Below are 17,030 nucleotides of genomic sequence, written 5' to 3'. Positions count from 1 at the left end.
AGGATGCAGATGCGTGCATTTATGTAGGTGTGCGTTTTCCATGCTTACATTTGTGTAATCTTTTTTTCTGAGAGCATGGTAACAAGGTTGATTGTGTATTTTGGCAGTCTTTAGTGTTTGTGTGGATACATGGAGAGCTGCATGTGTGCTTCAGGTTGTGATGTTTTGAAGCTGATGCCAACTTTCATCATCAGCCTCTCATGTGGCCTGCAGTGTTGCGTATTTACAGCATATTTTTTCTGCCCTCTGCAGTGGAATAGTAGGGTTGTTTTATGTGTGTGTGTGTGTGAGAGAGAGAGAGAGAGAGAGAGAGAGAGAGATGAAGACTGTGTGTGTTTGCCTTATAAGGTTAAGCAGTTTTAACCAGGAAACATTCAAGGATAAGGAAAGATGAGTCACTATTTTCTCTCATCTGCTCAGAAGAACAAAAACATCCTCTTCTCTACCCTCTGCATGGTCCCTAAGGGCCGTTATTGTGTTTGTGTGTGTGTGTGTGTGTGTGTGTGTACATTCATGCGTCCTTTAGTCCTAAGGGTTAGTTTTGTTCCTAATGAGGTGCTGAACTATTCACACGGTCCACTTTCCCAAGAGAAGTGGAAGGCACTGGGTGAACAACTGGTGCAGCACTGGAGGTGTTGAACTGTTGAAGACAAACTGGTTCCATAGCACCCTGTAAAAAAAAAAAAAGGGAGTTATTTATTGTTAAATTGAATTATATATATTATACTTTCGTTTTGCTATTGGATGTCTCAGTTTTAACATGACAAATAGCCAAAATCTGGTTTGATCTGGAATATTTAAGGTGATATATATTAGCTGGTGTGGAATAACTTCAGTGAGTTTGACACTCCACACATCTACCTGAGCATTATTGGACTCGCGACTAACAGTCAGGTGTTTGTCAAACAGCAGATGAACGAGTCGCTAACGCAAATGTCATTTCCATCCAATACTTTTACTAACGCCGTACTCCTGTAATATATGTCTGTGGGCACTCTCTCATGCTCTTTGATAATCATGGCTAGCATTTGTTAGACTAAAATATACAAAATAATGATTACTATGGCTGAGATGAGGAGTTATCTAATGTCTATCAAAACTGTTTTATCATTTTGTCTCTCAATGTTGCCCTATTAGTGTCCCAATATAGAAGTTGAGCAATAAAGAAGATACGAGTCAAAAGAAATGTTGATATACTCTTTAAAGTCAACTTGAATCTAAAGATATGCAGACATTTATGCAATTATGGAAGAATCTATCAATGATTGTTTTTATTTACATTAGGAGTGTCAGGTTATGCTGGCTTGATGATGATTGTGATATTAAAAGAATCACATGCCAGAATCTATACTGTGTTGACAGTATGCATATGATAATATCCCTGTCACGTGTAGGAGGTGGCGAGGAAGGAGGAGCCAGGTGCAGACACAGACCAAGAGCCAGGAGGCAACGAACGCGCGGCAAGGCTGGAAATGCATAAAACTGAAACAAAATCTAAACGCTAAGTAAAACTTGAGGAAACTAGACTGTTCAGAATAGAAACGAGGGACAGCACAAGAGATTGTAAAGGTAGGGATCTGCCTAAGAGTGAATGAAATCAGGAGTTTAAATACAGAGGAGGGTGATTGGTGAGTGAAGACAGCTGAGGGAAGTAACACAGGTGAAGGGAGTGGAGCTGATGACCGGACTGAAGAGAGACTGAGGAAACAAGTGGGCAAGTGAACAGAACTGAGACAAGGCAGAAAAAAAAACCCCAACAACAAGAAACAGAAAAGAAATACACAACATGGAAAAACAAAAACCAAGATAAAAAATGATCAAAAAGACATAGATCACGACAATCCCGATTGGATCTCAGCTGATAAACTTGAAATATTAATTGTTCTGATAAGTATGTATGTTTCACTGATATTGTGATAATGTCGTTATTGTGAATGCTTATGGAGAAAGTCATTGTGTTATAAAAATCAGCCATCATGACAGCCTCAATTCACTGTTTAAATTATCCTGTAACGACGCTAGAATCACAAAGCAGTCAAAGACAAGACTGTAAATCACAGTAGTAATGAATAAAGAGCATTACTGCAAAGTATCGGATCCAGATCCACAATTAAACATTGTCCTGTGGTAGGGCAAAGTAACTGAAAGCACATTTATCAACTTCTGTCATATTATTAAGCTGAACAGCAGCTGTGCAATGGTTATTCAGTTCTCGTGTCCCACGTTTCTGCTCTCCACTGACACTGAAATCTGTCCCTACCTGAACCTGAACCAGACCTTCCTGCATGTCCCGCAGTCGTGTCCAGCCCTGACCGCACCGTTAGTCTGCCAGGTGTTCCATCAGCCCTGCTGCAGATGTAGCTTCATCTCAACAGCTGTGTGTGTTTGTATCTCCACAGAGCAGTGATCTGTGCTTTCAGGCTGGTTTTCATCCAGACAATAATTCTGGCAGACATAACAAGAGAACCCCTAAAGTCTCTGCCAGAGTCACACACGTGACTGTCGTGAGTCATACAGGTTTTATAACCAAGGTTTTACATGTTTTTTTTTTTTTATGTTTCCTCCAGCTAGCCCTAAGTAAGATAAAGAACAAACAGTGTGCAAAGGGCAACACATCTGTTGACATGAGACCTGTACTGGTGATTCAAATTTTTTAGGGAGAAAAAGTTTTTAATCTCCCTCTGTTTGTTCTCTTTTTTTGCCTAATATTCTTTAATCATTCTCTTCACAAGTGAATCTCTTAATCAAGTGAAAGTCAGTGTACTTTCGTTTAATCATAGATTGATTTTTATTGTTTTATTATTCTTTAATAAAACAATAACATTTATTTCTATTTTCCTTATTTTATGATAACTTTGAACACAGACACCCGCACCATCACTTCGTCCATTATTGTGTCAGATAGCCTCCCTAAATCTTTCCTAGCTTGCGCTCTGGCTTGTGTACAGACATCTGGTTTGCATAGTAGCTCATCTTTTCTGGGACCTGGCATAGCTTTTTTACAGTCCAGGCCCTTGAAACTCCAACTCCCCTCCTCAAGAAAAACTAATGGCCTTGAGCATCTGGCACGAAAAAAAAAAAACAGAAACTCCCTGCTGTGCTCTCCTGATGTATCTTTGTTGATCTTTTTTTTCTCTCAGGTGAGTGCACTTAGGTCATTTTTTAATTCCTTAATGGTCTGATTGTTAATCAGGCCACATGTCTTCTTTCTCTCTCCGTTTTTTCAAACTCTGCAGCTGCAGCTGGTGCTTAAAAGTCAGATGATTGAACTATGGCTTGGATTTGACAAGGGCACGGCGTGCCTGCCAGAGTATCTGCCCGTTTGCCCCCTTTTCTCTCTGCCAGGAAGTGGCAGCTAGACAGCTGATTGACGAGGAATAAGTTTGACGATTTTTCAAGAGAATTTAATTGTGTACTTTGTGTGCATGTGTGTCTGTGCGCATGCTTTCAAACAGGCACTTGGAAATCAGAGTAAATAATTCATGGGAAGATTACTGAAAGAAGCAGTGAAGTAGGGCAGAATCTTAACATTCGTAAAGATCAAAGAGTGAGAGAAAGAAATGACGACAGAAAATAACATTGATATTTTGAATAATGAAACGTATTTATGCATGTCTGGAGGATATTTGCGTTTGAATGCGCTTACACGTCTCACAGTCTGTCCCTGTGTTTTGTGTGTTACTTTGCAAGTGTGTGGCTGTGTTTCAGGGGAAACTTGAGCCCCTTTCAGCCATGACATACGTAACATTAATGGCTTCATCTGTTAAAGCGACAACATTAGTTGTGAAGTTGCTGCTCACATTCACGGTCCTCTCAGCTTTGGTGAGATATGCCCTCGAAAGTGATGGAAATAGCAATGGCTTGCATACAATATTTTCCATTTGCACAATATTGGAGAGTAAATCAGTTAAGGTGCAACACTCAAGTTCTTCCAATGTAAGGGTTTGTTTACAGCAACTTGTCAAATTGCCCTAACAAGCCATACTGCATGGAGAACACACTGTGTTTGTATAAAACATACAGTACAGGGGGTGTGTGGGAGCAGATAAAAAAAATGTAACTTTTCTAAATATTTATGCTAACTTAACAGTTGGTCTTGTAAAGAATACTGATTGGCTTCTTGCTTGGAAAAGGAAAGTTTGAACTGCACAGTTAATTATTCATTTAAGAACACGATGTGTCGGATTCCTCTGAAAAGTGGAACACATGCCAAATTAGGACCCACTGCTACTGTGCATGCCTCCACAGAGTGTGACTGCTGCAGTGCAGACATGTGCTGTGTTGAAAGTGAGATGTATAAGTTACTGGGTCAAATTTAGGAAAGATTGCTGTTCCAAATTTGTCGCTGAAGAAGCACCAGGATGTTCATTCGCACATGATATTGTTAAGTTTAGTCCAGTTGAACATCTTTTGTAGCTGCTCTCACACTGCAGGGCAGGAGTCTGTACCCACAGAGTGTCTGATCTTGGCGCTGTCTAGGTTCTATTTAGCATGTGGACGGCATTGCGGAGCTCCGATCTCAGAATATATGTGTGTGGAAAAGGTAGGCTTGTACAGACCTGCCTCTCTCCCTGGGGGGTATGTTCGAGGTTCCTGTTTGGGCCTTCTTCTTCACAAAGACTCACATCCCCTGAGAGGCCCCTCGGCTCTTTGCTCCATACCCACTGACAGACACACACGCACAGCAAGAAGCTGGCTTGGTTTATTGAAGAAGCTCACACACAGGCACGCATATACTTTTGGTGGCTGGACTGGAGGATGTGCCTAAAGTGGCTTTTGGTGACTTTGTGCTTCCTGCTGAAGTTCCCATTGAGGAAAGTTGTCCAGTCGGAAGAGAAAGACAGAAGGCAAGGAAAGAGAGGCAAAGAAAGACAGAGGATGGAAGAGAGAGAAGTAAAAAAGAAGATTTCACAAAGAAATGAGGAAAGAACTCCACATTTCTATCCACATTTATAGAGAGTAGAAGAACCCATGGAAGGAAAAGGGGAATGTGGAAGTAAAGGATAGGGGGCATGGATAAGAATTCCACTGCAGATATGATGTGAAGCTGCACCAAGAGCTGGAAGGTAGCTTCACCCTCTCTTTGGAAAACATTCAATTCCAATCTGATTAATAGTTTTACCACTGGAAGCATGCACCTGTTGTACCTATACTGGGAGTTAGTAAGTTACCGAGTAACTTTTTTAGCTCAGAATGTCTTTTGGAAAAAACTAAGCAGATTTTGGCCTTAACCTAGCGGTAAATTTACCGCTGAAATATGTCCAGTAGAAATAAATAAATAAGCGCATTACTTCCACTAAATCACACCATGGAATGTGTGTGCGTTCACTTGGGAATCATGGAAATCATTTATTTTTTCTGTAATGTGTGCCAGTGAGGCATGTGTGGACATCTAGGAGTGTGTGTCTTCACTTTCATGTGTGTGTGTGGGTGTGTGTGTGTGGAGGTTGTTCAGTGTTATAAACACCAGTGGAGTTTGTTTACACGCTCGGTATCAGTTTGGGAAGTTGTCATTTACTGAGATATACACACAGATATTTAGAGAGTGCACAGCAAGGCGGAAGGAGTGTGACTGGACCTGTTTGTGTGAATTTGTCTGTGTGGTTATGATCCTGCAATAGTCCATCTTTTTTACAGTCTAACTGTCCACAGTTTAATTGCATCTTGCCAGGAAGTGTCTTTTCCTGCTCAAGAGACTGATGCAGCGGCATCCAGCTGTTGCACATGTGTTTGTGTGGAGAGAGATGAGGTGACCGCTGTTTATTTTCTACAGCTTCTAAAGAGTTGTTTTTTCAGGTGCCAAAAAAAATCTCTCATCCCCCACCTTGCAAGTCTCATCAATCATTCCTCCCCCTTTTGGTACTTAATCTTTTTCACTCTTTTAAGTAGGAAACTCCATTTCCATAATTCCACTGAGAGCCCACTACAGATAAACAGATACAACAAATATTTGTGCTCGCAGTCTAAGTCATAGCAACCTTCTGATGCTGTTTTTTCTGCCTGTGGTCAGTCTAAAAAATCTTGCATACCAAAGCTTTGCACTCTTCGCTTCACATAAGCTGTCAGCTGTGTGTCTGTTGAAGAGTTTCTGAAATTTAGATGTCCTAACAGCTTTAGCAAACACTTCATCATACGGATTAGGCTTGATGATAGACTTCGTATCTGTGGTTGTGAGCCAGATATACCTGCACAGAGACAAAAGTAGACAAATGACGAGAATGGAAAAAACATAAAAAGGTGAGAGCGGAGGTCCCTGAGTAGTCTGAGCCACTGTCAAACAAATGCATGGATTGGAGTCACCTGAATTAGCCCAAAGCTTTAAGCGTATTCTTTAAAGTGGAGAGGAAGTTTTACTACACATGAGCAACCTGATAGCTGACGGCTCTGCCTCCCATTCTCCAGAATAAACAAGTAGGCCTGTACTCTGAGAGAAAAACATTATGATCCATAAGAAATTATGGTCCTTACTTATAGATTTACTGCAGTGATTTTAGCTTCTTGTCAAGCTCTGTTAGTTTCTGGTATTTGGCATGATGGTGTTAGTTACACAATGCTTGATTTAATTTTCTCTACAGAAGCCATGTCTCCATAGATCCCATTAGTGGGGAAAGTTTTTCTGCAACCTACCAGAACCGTATATGACTAAATTTGCTTGTACAAATCTCACTTTTAGATGGATCTATAGGTCCAGAAGTCAGATTCAGGAGGAGCCCCATTTGAGTTTATTAGGACTCACAAGCGAGCTCTTTTACAAATTTTGAGGTCGGAACAGTTGTACTCGGCAGCATATTTACTATGAACAGTTATGTGCAAAGCCTTTAGACACACTATACAGTGATGTTGAGAACATGTGTAGATTTTTTAAGAATTCAGCTTCATACAAATTGATGAAAAATGTTTTGCTTTTAAAACATCACAACAGTTCTCATTTAAATTTGGGCCAGACTGACCCCATGATTGGGGAGTGACAGATCTGTGGGATAAACTTTTTCTTGGCTTTGAGGATTGTTTTTGTGACTGTGGTTGTATGTTTGAGTTGTTGTTATGTGCTGCCAAATAATAGGGACCAGTCAGATGCTTCCCTGATGCCACAGTTTGATTGATAGCAGCTCTTCACTTGTTCACACCATAAATCTATTTTCACTATTGTGGTTGCGTTTCTTTGTTCATTTATCTCCACCTGTAAATATGAGATTGATTCATGCACAAGAACAAGCAATAAACCTGTTTTAAAAAGGAAAACAACCGTTTTTTCCCCTGCCACACCTGCACCTCTTTACTGAGCTGTGACTTCTTCGCAGGGATAAAAAAAACTCTTTGTTGATCTGCTGTGACTAAACGGTCATATTTCTTTTTTATTGCTCTGCCTCTTTAACCCTGTGCACTTCCATGTCTTCTTTCCTTACTTCATCTTCACATGGGTATACCTGTTTATGTAGAGGATGTTTCATAAAAAGAAAATGTATGAAATTGAAAAAATTGCTGTTCATAATTTTTCTTTATGGACTAAGGTCTCACTCTTTTTTTGCCTCCATGTTAATCTTTAGCTAGTCTGCCTGAGTGAGCAAGAACCAGACTTCTTAAATGTGGCCACCATTTCTTTGGATGTGCAGATATCTGAGTCTCTTAGTGTATCATACATGGTGCTCATCCAAACAAATGGAGGCAATGGAAAAATTAAAAATTAAAAGAAAATAGTACTTTTTCTATTATGAGTCCTCCTGCATAACCTGACATCCGCTCTTCAAGAAATGTAACTGCATGCAACCGCGATGCATATTGACACGAGCACAGATAAAGCCTCTTATCAAACAGCATGTAAAATTTGACAGGCTCTAATTATATCCAGCTTGCTCAGAATGCAAATGCAATAGTCGGTATTCTGCCAATGTATCCATGTTGTCATAGCGCTGCCAATCTCTGTATAGAGTTAATCAGTTTAATAGCCGTACACCTCCTCTGACATTTCATGTCACTAGTCAGTGTTTTGATGGGGTAATTGCGTAGTCTCGTGCACTGGTTTCTGCACAGATATCAAAGATTGAAATCACAAAGCCCACTTTCATCTGTTACAGTGTGAACCCTGTGAAGATTCAGCACATATCATTTAAATCAGCCCTTCTATCAGTTAAAGGATAGACAGAAGTTGTATTCGAAAACTATTGTATATAATATTGTATACTGTATTAATGATCTGTTGTCTCTTTCTCTGTCTTTCTCTGTCTTTTCCCTTTTTCACACCCCCCCCCCCCCCCCCCCTTTCTTCACCCTCGCAGGTGGTGTCCTCCTTTCAAAGACACACACTCCTTCGGACTCACGGCTGCCAGCATGGGACAGAAGGAGTAAGAGGGATTACAAGAGCAAGGGAGCTCAGGACGCAGGAAAAAGAGGCAGTCTGTGGTCAGTCCCCTGCAAGCCTGCAGCTGCGTCAGATTCAAAGACAGTTCTTCAGCTTTTCAAGCAAAAGCAGTTTGTTTTCCTACATCTCATTGCCCAGGCCAGGCCAGGGTAATGTAAAGTGTTTACTGGCCTCAGATAAGGCCCCTGGGGCTGTTCTGTGGAGTTATTTGTGAAGCCCCTGCTGGATCTTCCGCTGTCACCATCCTCAATGGCTGTCATTAGTGGCTAATGAGCTGTTGCTACAGAGGAAAAGGAGAAGGTGCCTGTGGAGACAGGCGGAACCGTACAGCTGTTGTTAAGAGGCCCAAAGATCTCAGACAAGGAATTATTTGCCTCTTCAAGAGAACTTCTAAAGCATGAAAGAATCTGAACTTTGGAATTTGTTATTGTTTGGATATCCTTTTAGATGTCACTTACCAGTTTTTTATTTTGTGGGGGCATTGTATGTCTGTGAATAATGTTACTAATCAGATCAAAGACACATTATTCCAGAACAATGTTTCAGAACATACAATTTTTTCTTTCCTAAACTAAAAAAGTTTCAACATAATACTTTAATGTAGTATGATTTTTGATAAGCTATTTTTTAAAATATTTTTTTGACCTTCCTATGCCCTGAAGAAAGCCGGTCACCATGGCAGCAGCCTATCGTGTTGTTGTGAGCAGTATAAGCTGCTACAACAGTGTGGTGGTGGACAGACGCACGCACTCCCACGCTGTGCATTACTGTTCGGGGCCATGTGGAGCACTCTCCCAAGGCCTTGACTGTACTGTTGCGCATCGTGGCACTTGTTCTGAGCTCCTTGTTGCTCCTGACCCTGGATACAATGACTTTAACAACTCACCCCTACACTCCCGTAACATGATCACTCAGCAACTTCCTCACCATGGTAAACTTAGTGTTTCCATGGATACTATTCATAATGGTGGTCTTGAAAGGGCAGGCAGCAGTGGCAATTTGTCTCTAGGTGAGGACAGCCCCACATGGCGTGGTAAAAAGACCCCCAGTGGCGGAGGATCGACTGGGAACTTGAGCTCCTTTGGCAGCCTGAAGGACATTACCGAAGAGGCTATCAACCTGGCCAGCGGTAAGCTCAAAGAGTTTTCATTTGACAAGCTCCGCCTCTCCTCCTCAAGCCATGTCACCCTCCGTAAAGGCCGTAAGGTTCGCCCTGACTCTTTTAGCCGTCGTTCTACGGACCTGGAGATCATCTATGGCCACTTCAGCTCCAACGTCTCAACAAATCCATCAACTAATGGCATGACCAACGGCATGCCTATTTCAAATGATGAGAACCTGCCACCGTTTGTGTTAGGGAAGGGAACGGGAATGGAGGAGGTAAAGGTAAAGGGCAGCTCAGGCACATTGTCAGCTGTTACCAAAGCAGGTGGTGGGTCAACAAGCAGCCTCACAAGTATTGGTTCATTGGACCAGAGTCTGAACACAGTGGCCTCTCTGTACCGCAGCACCCTGGGAGAGGAGAACCTAATTGCCCGTCTGCTGGAGAAGACTCGAGCAGAGGCTGCCACTGGGGGAGCAGGGGGAGAGGACATTCGCGCCTGCCTTGACATCCTGCTCAAATGTTCTGAAGACCTAAAGAAATGCACTGACATTATCAAGCAGTGCATTAGATACAAAGCTGGTGGAGGAGCAGAGGATGGAGGGGCTAGTCCTGACAGTGTTTATCGAGCTGTAATGACCCGACTCAGCTCCTACCTAAAGAGACTTCCTCTGGAGCTGGAAGGGATCGGAAGTTTGGGAGGCAGTGGACAAGGTGGTCAGGGTGCACCTGGAAGCGGACACAGCGACCTGGCTGAGCTTGTGAACACTCTTCACTCCATCCAACAGGGACCTTTCTCTCCAATATTTGGCAATGAGCAACCTCCTCGTTATGAAGATGTGGTGCAGTCACCTCCAATCCCAAAAACTGTTCCACACTCTACATCTTCATCTTCCACATCTTTGAAATCAGATTCAATCCATACCAAACCAGTCCAGAGCTCAGTCCAGTCAAAAGCTATTACACTTACCAATGGACTTTTACATCCACACTCTCTTTCTCCACCATCTATCTCATGCTCTTCCTCGAGTTCCTCTCCAACACACTCCCCGTCCCCTCTTCGTAGCTCCCCAACACCGCCTTATACACACACTCCCCCAGCATCCCCCATGGAAGCTCTTTACATTGAGGAGGAAGCAGATGTGGTGAAGACCCCAGAACATATCTTGCAGCAGACACACACTCCAACTAGAGGACTGAACAGTACCCAGAACAAAAATGGCACTATGTTGGGTCAACACCTTTCCCAATCTCACACACTCCATAACTCTTCAAATAATTTGCCAGCCACCTCTGGTTACACCCCCACTTGGCCTGTGTCTTCCTCACTAACAGTCTCAACACCCAAATCTACTTCGCACAGGAATGATGACATTGACAAGCTACTGATGGACTTGGAGAATCTCTCTCAGAGTATGAGCCATCCGAGAAGCACAGAGCCTCCTCTTCCTGCTAAAACCAGAAAGCGAGAGGGAGGTCAAGGGATTACCTCCAATGAGTCTTTCACTCAGCCCAAAATGGCCCAGTTCCAAGTCCAGAAACCAGCCAGCCACTTACCCATGAATGGTCTTAGCTCCAGAACATCCCAGAGCCCCACACTTTCCCAGGGATTGAGCACTGAAGCTGTGGCTGGAGAGGAGGAGGAGGATGGGGCTCTTTTGTTAAGAATTCTTGAAAGCATTGAGAGTTTTGCCCAAGAGCTGGTGGATTCTGGAGCAGGGAGTACAGGGAGTGCTGAGAGGAAATGTGGAAAGGAGCGGGAGGTGATGAGGCTCCTGCAGGATACACTGGCCACCACTGGCAGAGCTGAAACCCCTGTGGAGAGCACAAATCCACCAGCTCCTTCAACTGCTCCATCCATAGACACAATTGTAGTCCCAGACATACCATCCAAACGCACCCAGGCAAATACACCTGCAGTGTCACCTGCACTAATACCCATACCTGCAGTACCTGAAGCAGAATGTATTGCTGCAGTTGAACCTGCTCCTGAATCTACAGGTAATGCTGCTCCAGAACCATTGCCTCCATCAGCAACAGGACTAGATAGAATTACAGAAGCCTCTACAAGTGAGGTTAATCCAGAAAACACCCCTGCACCTGGAGCAGCTACAAACTTGCGTTCTTCCACGCATGAAGATGAACCTACCCATGTAGCCTCATCTGAAACTTCAGTTGCAGAAGCAATAAGAGTTGCTGCTCTAGCTATTGATGAACATGCTACTGTGAGAGACACTGGCTCAACCCTTCTCATCCAGCAGACTCCAGAGGTGATCAGAGTAAGTGACACACAGTCGCAAATTTGAATGCATTACATTTTAAGCTGTTGTTCGATGTCGAGAGCAGCATTGAGAGCAGCTTGTATGTGAAGTATACAAAGCAAATCAGCGTTTCGCTATGAGCCCCATTTTGGGGAATACCTGCATGCTGTGCAGCCTTGAATTTATCTATGCTAAGTGTGGTACCACATAGCATAAGTGTTTTTGTGTCAAAAGCTAACTAAAGTCATAATTGGAAGTATGATGACATTTTTTTTTTTTTTACTGTTTTATCATCGATATGCATTTATGGTGTAAAAGGCAGTCTGAATGTGTCTAAATGACAGACATATAGGGACATATGGTCTGACCAACAACATTTGACTGACAAAAGCCAGTTTGATAGTCAGTCTCAATTGCTTTCAGTGTCTGACATATGAAATGGCTAGGATTTCATCATTACTACTGGGTTGATGCTGTTCTAACTGGTGGGCTGTGGTGATTAGTGTAATTACGTGTGATGAACATGCTGTTTCAGTTTCCCTATCTGTGCTTGAATAAAAAAAGGCTGAAGCTGTGAATCATGGAGCAGAATAGCTGCTTGTGTTAGGAGTGGCTCTATGTTAACTTTACCCGGTTTCTGTCTCCTGTTCTGTTAGTGTGTGTGTGTGTGAGTGTGTGTTTTGCTTTCCTCACTGGAGAAGATTTAAGGTAATTTAAGGTTGTGCGGGAGGGAGAGTGAGGGAAGAGGAGCACGTGTTTTCCTCTTGTGTATGTGTCAGCAGAAAGTATGGTTATCTGGATTTAGGTGATTATGTATGACACAGATTCCCACTATCACAGGCCATCAAATCAATTCACTTGACAGTGTCCATTCAATTTTCTTTTGTCCATATATTTATTTTTAAGCTCTTCCTCCATCCATCTATCTTGTCAACACGCTCCTGCTGTTGTTTCTACATGTTTAATTACTGAGCTGAGTAACCTTATGCCCTGCTGATACGTAGAGCACCTATTTATGAGGTTACCATGGTAGCTGCCACTGGAACAGCCAACTAACTAGCACATATTACACAATCTTACTCCTCCTCCATCTGTCTGCCAGTGCTCCTTCTTCTTCACTTTTTGTTTTTTTCTGCTTCTCAGCCACCTGCTCATTTAATCTCATCGGTTATCTTTTTTCTTTAATTCTACCTCAATTTTTTATTTTTTTTTGCTCCTGTGTCCACTGTTGTTTATGTTTATTGTTTATGTCCTTTGACCACCACTTCTCTTCCTGCCCTGTGATTGCTCGCTGTGATATTTTGGGAGAGTTGAATAAGAGTTGTTGCTGTGTGGAGGGCAGAGAAACGTATGGTGCTGATTGGAGCACAGCAGAAGGGGGGAGGGAGGGCGGGGCTGTTGGCACACCAAGTGTTAATGGTATCGTTACCCTACAACCCCCTCCAGCCCTGGTGGAACTAGGTGTGAGGGAGACCTAAATCTGTCCACCCCTCTGTACTATGGCATCCCGCTAACAGACTCACTGTCGCCACAGTGTAAATGGACCTGCGTGTGTTTGTTTGTGTGTTGGGATGTGCATGTTTTATGTAGGCTTTCTTATGTGCTCAGGTGTGCTTCTGTGCATGCATTTACATATGAGTTCAAGCATGTGCATATACATACCGATGAATTACAGATGAATGAGTCCCAGTTGGTAAATGTTAGCGTCTCACCAATCCTGTGTCTGTGTTTGTTGGCCCGTGGGTAAGCTGACCCAGTGCTACTGTGGGTCACAGCTGAGTTTGGGAATAGCTCCCAGACACCCAACACCGACACTGGCACTCTGGGAATTATGCTAATATTCCTCAGCGCCCTCCCCACCCCCTGCCTCAGTTACACATTAAACTGCCACTCAAACTGTAAACAAGGTAAGCCCCCTCTGGTATAATTGAGCAAATGTTCTCACAGTCTCACACTGAATTGCCTACACAGTCCACCTTAGGTGTTTGTAGATGGACTTTACTTTGCACTTACATAGCATTGATAGGAAGTTGAGCTAAGTCCTCAGGGATGCCGCTAGGCTTGATCTGTAGCATCCACATCTCTGCTTCCCACGTGTTTGTTGATTCTGCTGCTGACACACTAACATAGGGCTTTCTGCACTTGTCAGAACCTACCAATTAATCTCCATGGTAACAATGATGCCAGCTGATATAAGTCAGGGGCAAGGCCAACTCATTCCAACTCAGCAGGGAATAATCCTGAGAGTTGAGACAATTACTTTTGTTTGTGGTGCATGAGGTCAGTGACCTCTCTCTTTTTTTTCTCTCTGTTTTTTGCGAAGCACAAGGATTAGTTTTTTTTTGTTTTTTCAGTCCCGCCAATGGTGACAGGATTTACAGACACACTGACTGGCTGCATCCAGAGCTGACAATCTGATGTCTTAATTAACTCTGCTGATTTGAGTGTTTTTGCCAGCAGCCTGGGGATGTGTTACTAAGCTAAAATAGCGCAGCCCCACTCCTCCCAAACTTGGAAACAGGTACCCCATCCCCCATTACTTTACTTAGCCAATGCCATGGCTTGGAATATAATTCAAACGTCCTCTGGTGACATTTTTTGGGTTAAAAACAACTAAGATCATCAATGCTGAACAAAAAAAAAAAAACAATTCCTCTGTAGCTGCAATGTCATAGCACATTATATGGGTAAATTGACATTTTTGTCAAAAGTCTAAGCAAAACACACATCAGACAACCAGTAACTGGGTTAAATCCAAAATGTGTGCTGTGGCTGAGGAATCTGTCTGGTCAGATAATCTTCAAACCTGATCATTCTCTCAAAGCAAAGAATTAGAACCAAAATGATAAGAAGCTCATTTTCTCTCACCCCTTCTCTCTCTCTTTTAGTTAAGTCGACTTGTCAAGAATAAAGTTAGAATTATGAGACTAAAGTTAGCATACATTTTAAAGATTGAAGTCAAAATGTCAAGAACAAGCTTTGACATTTCAATACAAAGGTCAAATAATTTAAACCAAATCAAACCAATGTTAGTGCACAGACCTAAGATATTTATATAAAATGTCTTGTGTAAATGAGCTGGTGACATTGGACCTCAGAGTAGGTTTTTGTAACAAGACATTTCTCTTTTAGCACACAGACACTTTGTAGTAGTAAGTATTAGTATTTTTAAAGCAACACTATGTGCTTCTCACTCTCGTTGAAGTACTCTGACCTTTATCATGCACTTTTCTGCCTGAAACTGCCCCGGAGTGCCAAAGATTTGAAATACTGCAGTTTGCTACTTTGGTTTCCTGTCTGGCACTACCTGTTTAGCTTTCAGGAACCAGATGCCAAGACTCTTTTCCCATGATGAGTAAAGCAAAACAAATAAATAGACACTTAAGACAGATTTTCATTTTCAGTCACGGTATTTATTTATTTTTGATGATTTTATGTTTTTTCATCATATGTATCATGGTATATAAAGATATGCTGTATTATGCTTGTTAGATCCTTTGATGTTGCTCTTCAGTCTTCTGAATTGTTGCTTCAGATTTCTGGTTGCCTTTCCTTTGTTAACCTCATCAGCACAATAGCAAATTCACGTGTATAGCTGTACATGTGCAGGGCTCAGATGGAGATTTGTTTTTACAGCAGTGGTGTTACATTCCTCAGCTGTAAGGGAAGCCCTTTTCCTACGCTATGGTTTAATGGCACTAACTTATCTCAAAGTGATTGTAATTTCTGTTGAACTTAATTTCACTGAGCATCTTCTGACATTAACATCATGGCTGCAAAGGCAGCCAATGCATTTCTCTGGCCACAATTTGGTTTAAACAAAATGAAAAGGGAGATTGCTTTGTTGAATTTGCAACCTGCAGGTTATGGTCAAAGGTGCTAATGCCATCAAGTGTAGTAAGTTATTTTTAAAAAAAGACAATAAATGAATCACAATCATTTCTGTGATAGTTATTGTCCAGACATACTACATGGATGTGACAGCCCTAGTTGTCATACAGGTAGGCATATTCCCATTTGAGATAACAGTACAATATCTCCTGTTAGTCACAGCATTTTTAAATTTTTGACCATATTTTTTTCAGTCAGCAGAGAAAAGTGAATTGTTGACTTTTAAAACAGAAAATGTAAACTTTTATGGGTCAGAAAGACTTGAAACAGGAGAGAAGCAGCAATCAAGAGGAGGAAATAACAGCAGGACAGGAATGTCAGATGGATGCACGTCTATGTGTGACAACAGGGAGGATTTTTTGTGTGTGTGTAGTTTTTTTTGTTGAAAAGAAGAATTCACAAGGATTAAAAAAGAAGAAACAAAGAAAGAGAACACAGATAAGTTGGAGACACACGGTTGGGGGGGATGGAGGGTTCGTGTCGACGGGCTCTGCAGTGTACAGTTGTTGACTCTGGGTCGGCAGAGGATGACATCATTCCTCGGCTGCTTCCACAGGAAATAAGGTCACAGCAGGAACCTTGGCCAAGTGTGGAAAGTTGCCCGTTTCAACCTAGGTGCAAACACACAGATGAATGCATTCATTTATACACTCACACATACTCACATACAATGCACTTCCAGAGCAGAGGATGGGTTGCTGTGTGTGAGAGGAGGTTTCCAATACAATTCAGACTATTAAGGTTGGCCTGGACAATGGAGTATTCTCCACCCTTCCCTTTAACACTCATTCAAATGATCCCACTCACTTTAACTTTGTTACCTCCATGCATTTACACCGGTGGATTTTTGCACACACATATACACACATACATACTACTACTTTGACGCTACATCATAATTCTCCACTCCCAGTACAAGCTTGGTTATCATCCAACTGCTTTTCCCAGTGGGGGTACATTTTTCACAGATGCACACATGCTGACTTTTTTATTCAGTCACTTTTTCATCTGTCTAAAAGTCTTTAGCTCAGTGCGAGTCGCAACTGCGTAACTCTGCGAGCCTCCCTCTGGGTCTCTGTGGAAACCACCACAACATGTTTATAAGCTGTAGTTAGCTGGTGGGACTCCCCTACAACCAGAATATCAGTTGTGCAGTGTGATTGGCTGACGGGGAGTCCCTCACAGAATCATGGCACCAGGGGAGATCAGACGGAGGCTGAATGTTTTCAGGTTTATTTCAGAGCTGCTCTGTGGGTGTGGTTGGCTTTGTGTATGTGTTCATGTGTAGTCGTGTATGTGCCTTTGTTTCCATACAAAAGTGTTTGCCAATGTTTCAGAATGTCACCCCCCCCCATCTATCTCCTTCTGGTCAACTTATTTATCCATCTCTCTTTGAACACAGCCTTTACCCTCCTCC

At 42.3% G+C, this 17,030-nt stretch overlaps 1 protein-coding gene across 1 annotated transcript in view; it reads left to right on the top strand.

Moving 5' to 3' along the window:
- Positions 1-17,030, top strand: part of ppp2r3a (protein phosphatase 2, regulatory subunit B'', alpha) — a 62,787-nt gene that overhangs the window by 25,914 nt on the left and 19,843 nt on the right. The window contains exon 2 of the mRNA XM_072365315.1: positions 8,277-11,740. Coding sequence (XP_072221416.1) covers positions 9,035-11,740 — 2,706 coding nt within the window. The 5' untranslated portion in view covers positions 8,277-9,034. The remainder of the gene's footprint in view (positions 1-8,276; positions 11,741-17,030) is intronic.

The sequence above is a fragment of the Leuresthes tenuis genome, unplaced genomic scaffold, assembly GCF_036924035.1.
Source record: "Leuresthes tenuis unplaced genomic scaffold, fLeuTen1.0.hap1 SCAF_15, whole genome shotgun sequence".
Taxonomy (NCBI): domain Eukaryota; kingdom Metazoa; phylum Chordata; class Actinopteri; order Atheriniformes; family Atherinopsidae; genus Leuresthes; species Leuresthes tenuis.
The sequence above is the reverse complement of the archived record's forward strand: the minus strand, read 5'-3'. Positions and strand labels throughout refer to the sequence as shown.